This window comes from Montipora foliosa, chromosome 6 (assembly GCF_036669935.1).
Source record: "Montipora foliosa isolate CH-2021 chromosome 6, ASM3666993v2, whole genome shotgun sequence".
Taxonomy (NCBI): Eukaryota; Metazoa; Cnidaria; class Anthozoa; order Scleractinia; family Acroporidae; genus Montipora; species Montipora foliosa.
In genome coordinates, this window is record NC_090874.1 from 17725939 (window position 1) to 17735938 (window position 10000).

Consider the following 10000-nt stretch of genomic DNA (forward strand, 5'->3'; position numbering starts at 1 on the left):
CCACGCTGATGAGGCCTAACAAGGCCGAAACAGCTTTCCATGGCTGCCAATGGACCGAACTTGCTTGGCTGGTTTTTGGTTGGGATTTTACCATGGAAGCGGTCGTTTACGTCGCTTTGTATTTGCGACCCATCTAAATTACTAACGCAAAAAAAAAAAAAAAAAAAAAAAAAAAATATATATATATATATAACTGCATATATATAAATATATATAAATATATGTATATAGATATATAAAAGGTGAAGTAGAGCGAAATATATACGGAAGAAAAAAACACATAAACTACAAGTTCATCCCTACAAGCCTGTTTCGTGGTTGCCCACGGTAGGGATGAACTTGTAGTTTATGTGTTTTTTTCTTCCGTATATATATATAGATATATATGTATCTAGGTATATGCATCTTAGAATTAGTATATGAGCATAAAATTTGGTCTCAAACTCGTCCGTTTTTTATTAAAAAATGAAAGTTGTATCAGGGATAGAAACCTCAAAACGCTAAGGAATCGAGCGCGAAGTACTTTTGTTCAGTGCTGTCTTAATTTGGTTTAAGCCCTGGGGCCCGTTCCTCGAAAAGTCCCGATATCTTTTCGAGCCCAAAAAGCAATTTACGAAACTGCCCTCCTTTTGTTGTCGTAGGGTGATATTTTAACATGTTTTCAAGATAACAAAACGCAAGATATCGAAGCTTATTGACTTAAAATCACTCTGTTCTTAAGATACAGATGATATAAGGCCCGAAACGTTTCGAGGCTTTCGAGAAAAGGGCCCTGGACGGAGAGGTTTGTCTTCTCTTTATGCCCAACAGATGAAGTCAATCGATCTACTCGCAGAGCCAAAAAGAAACCTGTCTTTAAGATTGCCCTATGTGAAGGAATCCGGATTAAAATCGGCAAATGTGAGGCTATGGAATCCAAAATCTACAGCTTTTGATGGAATCCAGGATCCATTTCGATGAAACCAGTCTGGAATCCGAAATCAACGACTGATTACCCGGGATCCACTATTCAGGATCCGGAATCCCCGAGCTGGGATCTGGAATCCGAGGGCCAACTGGATTCCTTTACATTGAGCGTTTTAATAATGTTTTTTCTTAGCTTCACAGACATCTTTCCAAGTTGAGATGCTGAGTTCTTATTAGGCCCTTGGACCCCCTTTCTTCGTGTGTTTCCTAATTTTGGATCAGTCGGTTGGAGTAAAAATACAAACAAAAAGAAAATCAGAAGCAATTCGAAAAACACAAGTTACAAGATTCAGAAAGAGTCTTACTAGTGACTGGGCAGAAACGAGTAGAGAGTTGGTGTTGACATATATTTCCTTATTTAAACGTTTCACTGTTTTGTTTTGTTTTTTTACACGTACAATTTATAATGTCGATATGTCGTTTCCCGGTTCGTTCGGTAAATTACTGTCACCACTACTGGCCACAACAAACCACTTAGGACCACTTAGGACACTGAAGTCAAGAATACAGACGCAAATGTCGGAAATAAACAAATGTCATTTATGTCAGAGGCCAACACAAAAGATCACAAGTCTCAAAGACCTTATACGGTCTGATACTAACGTGGGGTAAGCGATAATGGATACGTTTGACAGGGTACAGAGCTGTTGCTATTCATTACATGAAACCTGACACAGCTTTACGCACAAAAAGGTACATTTCCGCAGCCTGCAGTTTTTGCAATGGGCAACTGAGGAGAATTGAAATCCCTTATCTCGCTCTGTTTCCCTTGCCAATCTCGCATCCCAATCCTATAAAAACACGAGATCCCGCTCCCACTTGCTGAAATTCCCGCTTCCCGCCCCTGTTTTCAGCTGAGATGCCGAATATCACCGCGAAAAAAGGCAAATCCCGTATCTTACCAAATCTATTGAGAACCCTCCGTTTTTCAAAATTAAACTAATGCTATCTGCCTCTCAGCCTTTGCGCAATAATGTGGACTTCTTTTAATTTGTTGTATTCTGTTTTTCTGTTTGATCTACTTACGTATCAAAAAAAAGTAAGCGAACATGAAGGTACGTTTTGCCGTTCGCATTTGCCGTAAAAGTGATTCTATAAAATTCATCAGCATTTTGTTATGGTACTCGAAGATTCTGCGGACTGGCTGTCTGACATGAAATTTAATTATGCGATACTTGTTTCAACTGATTTCACTTTGTGAGATCAACTTCAAAAACGGCTAGAAGTCTGTCTTATAGTAACCCTGAAATTTGAATAGCCCATTTCCGAGTTTATGTCTGCCTCCTCTTCAAAGCGAGATTAAGTTTTTCTTATGAAAATTAGTTTTTATTCATATTTAAAGTAGAACTAATTACCAACACAAAGACTTCGCACTTAAGCCGTGTTCAAACTCAACGTTGGTTATGATCAACTGAAGTATATATCAGGCTATCATACTCCATTCAATTTTATTCAATTATGGTTCTGTTCTCATCTGCGAAAATTCAAATACAATACGCAGGGTAACCTCGCAGTGTGAGACAAAATGGCGCCGTATCGCGTGGCTGCCGTCATGTGCTTGAAGCGAGAAGAGAACCAAGGATAGCTTCCGAGAATACAAGAAGACAAATCCAAACGTTCACTCCATAAAGCGATTAGAAGTTTCGTCTGCTCATACCACCACGTGCTCGCCATTCTGTTCATTTACGCATTGTAATTACTTCAAACAACTCCTTTGAGGTTGTTGAAGTAATAATCCAGTTATAATCAGGGACTGCAATTAGTTGATGTGAAGCCATTTCATATTTAATTAATTCGTTTATAATTTGATCATAATCGAGGCCTAATGTGAACACGGCTTTAGACTCGCTTTGAAGAGGAGACAGACATGAACTCGGAAATGGCCTATTTCCTTGCTCGTCGGGCATGTTACTAGAAGTGGTCAGAATGCACTAGCCCTATCGCAAAATCCATTAGCCCCGACATGCTCTAAGACATATTTGACTGCAAATTTCTCTGACGTCCAGCGTCTATTTTATCAGCAAGAAAAGCCGGTGAATGTACAATATAGCGAACAACAACGCTTTTGAGTTTGGCAAACCATGTTCTTTGTCAAGTGACTACGGTAGTCGCAATTTGAGGGATGGAACAGTTTCCGATGTATAAATATATGTAGAAAGTTTGTAATTTTTAAAGGAAAGCAATATGCTCTACAACTTAATGAGAAGTTTCCCATAGTTTGTAGATGATATAGCATCCACTCCCTGTTACATTCTTCCTCGAGTCGAAATGAAGCAAGGTTATTCTTCATATTCAGCGATTATTTGATCGTCACTTCGTACTTTTTCGTCACTTTTTAGGAATTCCACGTCATTTTTCGGACGCTATGTCTCTTTGCTATTAGCTTTCCATTTTCTCTTTTCGAACTCCAAAAAGGTTTATTTTTCATTCACTAAAAATCGACGCCATTACATGAAAATCTCCAGGACCAGGAGGACCACGTTCTCTCTACTACCTCCTGAAACCTTCCAACTGGGACAAAAGTTGAACTTAGCATGGGACGTACAGCATGGGAAAAATGTTTGGTTTGGCGTTAGCCTGTTTCAGGCTCGCAGATAGTCGGGAAAAAGAAAAAAATTCTTGCGAAAAATGAATAGGGGCTTGGGTCGACTTGCTTTCACACGTAGTTGTTTTCGTTTTGCCGACTATCTGGGAGCCTGGAACAGGCTAGAATGGAGTGATCGAGTGAGTGAGTGCAATCGGACTGCTTCCGATACCTCATGGCATGACTTTGAGTTCGCAGATTGCAAATGTATTAATTTTGAAAATTTATTTCCTTACCTTAGCTCTGTGAATGTGTCCCTTGACGAAATCATATTTGTCATTAGCGATGAATGAGGCGACAAATGACATGCAATTCCAGAATTTTCCAAAAACATCCACATACTGGGACTTGAATGCGATTCCATATCCATGCTTCTCTTCATAAAAATGAACGATAGAAAGCGACGAATTTTCGTAGTGTAGTTCGAAGTATTCTGTTGCCGTAAACATCTCCTCCAAAATTCCGTCTACTGATTTGTTGACCAAGGCATTGTGTACTTCATTAAGGTCTTCAAAGACTAAGGGCAGTTGGAAAAGATTCAAAAGAAATCTTAAATGATAAGAAAAATGACAACCTGACTAATAAACACTGAAAGGATATAGGACTAACACAGGAATGAAGTATGAAGGAATACAAAATAAATGAAGTTTGAAATGGATGACTGAAAAAACGAAATAACTCGAGACACAATGCATAAAAACCTTTCACGTTGGCGCCAAGGTTTACTGCTTTCTGAAGAGCAATGCTATCTTTTACCACTCCGACCTGCGAATCAAATAAAAGTATTTAGCAGACTGCAGGCACTGCCTTGACTGTTAGTAGAGTTGCGCGCTTTATTATTGCAGCGTATTTTTGGGTTGACTTTTGACAAAAATTGAGTAGCCAATTTTTTGTGTAGGATCTGACAAACATGGCTGCCGCGGCTTCTTGTGAAAAAAGAAAATAGAAGATGAACAAGAAGCAGCGTGTATTTCGCCCAATCTAGGAATAACGCGCTGAAAAATTGACTCCAAACATTCGTCTGCATCTCACAGCGAGTTTAGTTCCGCACGGCCATTTTCACGAGCACTTATGTTTCTTTTTCTTGTTTATTTGTTTACTTTCCGTTTGTGATTTTTTGTTTGCTTTTCGTCGGGCTGGAGGGACTGAGCGTAAAAAGATCTGCTAGTTGAATAAAAGCAAGGAAGATTACCGCAAGACATATTTCTGCTGTTACTAAACAATGCTCTCGTTCATTTGTACCTTCCTCTCAGAAAGAACTCCATAGTAATCCACTGTTACGTTTGTGAAAGCGCTGGACAGCGTGGCAGTCAGCATTGAACAAAGAGTGATCCCAATCATTATCCATATTACAGCGAACAACCGCGCCATCAGTGATTGGACTCTTGTCGCCATATCTGTAAGAGCAATCTGAATTATTTCTACAGTGAGAAAGACCTTCTCACAAGATTTCTCCCCCTCTAACCCTACCCACTGCTTCAAGAAATCGGCTGGTAACGTATTGGCCTCAACAAAAGAGAGATTCCATCTCAAAACAATCAGGTCTGGAGGGCTGCAATCAGAGACACATTGTTGGTACACTGATGGAATTAATTGCATCCCTTCGTCTCCCACCTTTCATTGTTGTTTAGAAACTAAAACGTACTGAACAACATTGCACGGGGGTAGGTGTTCAAACGACGTATAACTGTGATTGTGGAAGACTATTTTGCCTGGGAAATTAGAATCTGTTTTTTCGAAACTCTCGATCATTTTTAATTGAAAATGAATACCATTAATTACCTTCTTCTCAGCAAGTCAACGAAAACATCTAGAGATACTCCTTTAATATAACAGCAAAATCTACCATGTACGTCAATGTTTACAGTGATTTCTGGGAAAAAAGACATATTTTGACCGCGCCAGCGCGGGGTCAGCGAGCAAGATGAGTGCTTTCCGCATAGCCCAGCCACTCAGTGCGATTAGCTTTTACTATTTCTGAGCGGCTGTGCTCTCTTTTTTTCGCAAATATTTCTTTTAATTACTTTACTTTTTCTGTTGTATAAGATTGTTGTTGCTGTTGTTGTCTTACCCAACGGTTGCCATGGTAACGAAGGCCCACCAGATACCGTCGAAAATTCCATAACAAAATGGACTGCCAAACTCCTTGGAGTTTTTCTTGGTTTCCTGCGTAAAGAATTTTAAAAGGAATATTAAGAACTGTGTTAGCTTTGAGTTACGCATATTTTTTCATGCAGATGTTTAAAGTGACTCTGTACATACCTCAAAAATCCTTTTCCTCAGTAAAATATTTTCTGTCATTTTTTTTTTTTTTTACAGTTAAAGAGAGATTCTTGTTTAAATCAAGCGTGTCTATTAATATTGAGCTGTTTTTTTTTTAATTCTTAGTCGACTTGAGATCATACCTGCAACGGTTAGCATATTAAATAGCAACTTAACAGGACAACTAAGTTTTTTAGAGCTCCTTTGTTTCAGTCGATCTATAATAAATTTAGCCATTTGTGCTCCTCGGATCTGAGTATCTACCATGTATATATTACTACGATCAATATTTTATAACAGCTCGTCATCTATTGTTCATCACTATACATACAAGTCACCCACAAAAATTTGTCACCCACACAACGCATCTTTCACTTATAATTCTTTCTCTGGTGATGCTGTGAATCAGCGAAAGTTAAAAATTTAAAAAAACTGAGAATAGCAGTGTTAGGGCGCTTTCCATTTAACGGAATTGACCGGCCAGACCGAGCATTTGGGAGGACTAACTCTACAACGTTTCAAATTAACAAACCTGGGATCAGATATATACTGCTCTAGAAGGATGTGAGGGATTATCATGCAAGTGTTCCTTCAAATTGTTGCATTTCCTTTGCGAATTGACGGGTCTAGCCGGCCAGTTCTGACAAAAGGAAAGCTCCCTTAGGCGACATTTGACACCAGCAGGCTGTTTTTTCGTTAAATCCCGAGCCCTGCCTTTAAGAAGTTGCGATCACATAGAAGGTTAGAACTTGTTTCATTCCAAGTCCAATGTTTTATTGATGTATTACACAAACGGGATCACTTACCAATGCCCAGACACATATTCCCGCCACAATAGACAGCAAAAGTGTTAACACAACGATCGGCCAACAGCTGCGAACAGCGGCGCTCCAGTTTTGAATTCCTCTGCTGATGGAGTCTCGACTTCTTATAAGAACGATGCCGGGAGACTCAAAAAGTTTGAGATAGGGAAGATACTTTTTGTATTCCTTATCATCGTCGCTTTGGACTGGAAATATAAGGTGAACTTCATCCTCCATGATGGCTTTGTGCAACTCCGACTTATCATGCACAGGATGGTGTTGATAACTAACAACAATTTCGTTCTTTTCGTGTACGGCGCAGCATATGTCAAGAGCAAGTTTCAAAATGGAGGGCAAAATGCCACCTATTTTATTAACAGTTGTATTGCTTTTACTAGCGTGATGATCACTTGAATTTCGCGTCACAAACGGCGGCATTAATATCCACGATGCGATGAGACTTTTCGGGAAAGGAGTTTCTACCCTTGGGCTACCATTCGGCGGAGCTTTAGACTTCTCTTCAGTAATTTTAGTCAAAAAATCGACCGTGGACAGTGGACCTTCTTTTGAAATGCTAACAACGACGAAAGTTAACACTACAACCCAAGTTGACAACAACATTCTTTGCCGCTCTAGATCTGCAGATGTGATAGATCTCAAGATGCTTTAGTCAGCTCGTGAAGTTCTCTTTGAATGCTTAAGTTATTCTCAATCATTATGTAGTTTCTAATATAAAGTATAAACAAGCAAATAAAATTTGACAGTTGACATAGCTAACCACCAAATCACTCGACATCTTCATTTTCTATATCAACTAATTGAAAATTTGTACTCAATTTTCCCGAGACGTCATCGATTTCATTGAGTTTGATTGGTGGACGTTGACAGGAGGAATGACGCAACTGTGTCATCTAACGCTAACTGCCATGATATTCAATTCGAACTGCGGTTCAAGGCCCATATATATGACATTTGATAAACCTTAAATTCACAGGTGAAGTCGCAGGCAGACCGGCATCCTTTTGAAAGACGTTTTTCCTTCAGTTTTTGGTTCAGTATTCCGAATCTTAATTCAAGGGTCAAGTTCAATGCCGCTTTTAGACCGTGTTTGATTCAACTGTTAATACTTAGCTAGGATAATGATAAACTTCTTTTTTTTTCTGCAACCTGGGAGTAAACTTTTATATCAGGAACTGCCTATCAAATATGATAAGCAGATTGCTTAATATAAACAGATGGTGAAATTGAATGCATGGAATAGTATCTAATAGCAGGTGCTCCACGTTTCAACACTATCCAGAAAAAATATCCGATTTTACCCCAAAAAAATTTCTGAAAGTTGTGTCCTTTCTGTGATCTTGGATTTAAAATTCAAAGCCACAATGACCTCAAACGTAGGTCCTTGTCCGTCGATGGCATTTTCCAAAGTTGATAAAAAAAGATAACTGCAAAACATTATGGACTGGTATCGCGATCTTCTTATAGTTTTGCCTATGCGCGAGCCGTCAATATCACAGGGTCCAGAGGAGATATGTTTGTCGTTAGAACATCAAAACCCGTCGAAAACAGCTGAAATAATGGGTTATTTTGATCACGTTGACGATCGCGTTACAGTTTCGTTACACATTCTGTATACCGCAAACCAAGAGACCGAGGGCTCGCAAGATCGGCTTACAGTATAAAATACGGAAAGGGAGGAAACTTGTACAACGTGACTTCGTTCGATGCGAACCGCACACTTGGTGACTGAAGTGAATTGGGACCGGAAACGCAAAAGCAACAGACCGTTACTAATTCGAGAATCAAAACATCAGCTGTGGAGGGAGTTTTAAAATAATGGCGGCTTCTCCCTTGAAAAGACCCGTCCCGTTGCGCGAAAAGCAGCCGGACGAGAAGAGATCCAAAGAATCGAAGAGAGAAAAACACGTGTTTGTTTCTAAATGGTAAGATATCTGACCAGTTGGCTTTCGAACGTGAGCCACAAATTACCGTGTTTGATTTTTCCCTGATCGAACTTGACTATTTTACCTGCAGGCTTTCAATGAATTATCGAAGAGACGAACAAAACTTTATCTCCGTACAAGAAATACTCGACGACTATGTAAATAACAGCTTCGAAAAGGAAAATTTTCCGTTGCAAGTCAAAGAACTGGGGATTATTTTAAAGGAGGCCTTTCCACAGGCGAGTAGAGTCCAGGGAAGAGTTAACGGTGGCCGAGTATGGCAGTACCCACTTTCAAAAACCTCAAGATTGGATGAAGACCGTGTTAAATGGGAAGACTTGCCAGCTTTCACAAAAGAATTCGATTGGCTTTTATCTACAATACTCGTCACAAATCGTTGAAACAGACACCATTTCTCTCGAATTTTCTGGAACAATCCTGAGATTTCTACTTCACACTGTTTTCCCAACTGAAATGTGCCTTCTCCCTCCCCAATGTTGAGCCACGCGTGTTTTGAAGCACTGAGACCACTGTGATACCCAAATCAACATTGGGTAAGGGAAACCGCCACAAGTGTTTCAAGATTTTTGACGAGTATTGTAGCTCTAGCGACGATTTCTTTGAGTGGATAAAAGTCTAGTCACAAGATCTATGCGAAGGCAGCCGAGTTTTAACTGAAGTAAAGATCTTTAAAGACTGGACATTTGTTGTACACGTCAACAGTCCAAAAGCTGCAAAAGAAACCGTTGGTGTTTTCGAACTTGGGACAACTTAAAATTACTTCCGATCTTGCGCACATTTACTTTACCGCGTCATTTCCGTCACCATGTGTTGCGGTGCACACCGAACGAAAGCTCTCTCTCGAAGCCGTAAATTTCGGTCGCCGAAAATGAATTTGAACGCTTTCTTATACCATTTTCCTACAGTATTTGGCAAATACATAACAATTCTAGATCACGTTAGTAAAATCAGGCAGTTTAATTCAATTCCATTTGAGTTTCAGGGATTCGAAAATCGGCTCCAAATTAGTTTCCTCCCTTTCTGTATTTTATACTGTAAGCCGATCTTGCGAGCCCTCAGTCTCTTGGTTTGCGGTGTACAGAATGTGTAACGAAACTGTAACGCCATCGTGAACGCGATCAAAATAACCCATTATTTCATATGTTTTCGACGGGTTTTGATATTCTAACGACAAACATATCTCCTCTGGACCCTTTGTCAATATTTCGTGGTATTGCCGTCTCACTTTTGCGGCCTGTGATTGGTTCTAATGTTGAAATTGACGTCGTTGCACTGAATTGGGTTGCTGACGTACGCAAACAAATTGCCGCCGCATTCAAATGATTGTACAAATATTTCACTTGAAGTTCAACAGTATTTAATAAAAATTCGACTTTAACAGTCATCATCAAGCTCTTGCATCATTGGGAAACCCCAGTACA

At 39.6% G+C, this 10000-nt stretch overlaps 1 protein-coding gene across 1 annotated transcript in view; it reads right to left on the reverse strand.

Moving 5' to 3' along the window:
- Positions 1 to 4890, reverse strand: part of LOC138008781 (uncharacterized) — a 6700-nt gene extending 1810 nt beyond the window's left edge. Inside the window, exons 1-3 of the mRNA XM_068856081.1 lie at positions 4793 to 4890; positions 4252 to 4315; positions 3787 to 4067 (exon numbers count right to left, since the gene is read on the reverse strand). Of these exons, the coding sequence (XP_068712182.1) occupies positions 3787 to 4067; positions 4252 to 4315; positions 4793 to 4867 (420 nt within the window). The 5' untranslated portion in view covers positions 4868 to 4890. The remainder of the gene's footprint in view (positions 1 to 3786; positions 4068 to 4251; positions 4316 to 4792) is intronic.
- Positions 4891 to 10000: the final 5110 nt, after the last annotated feature.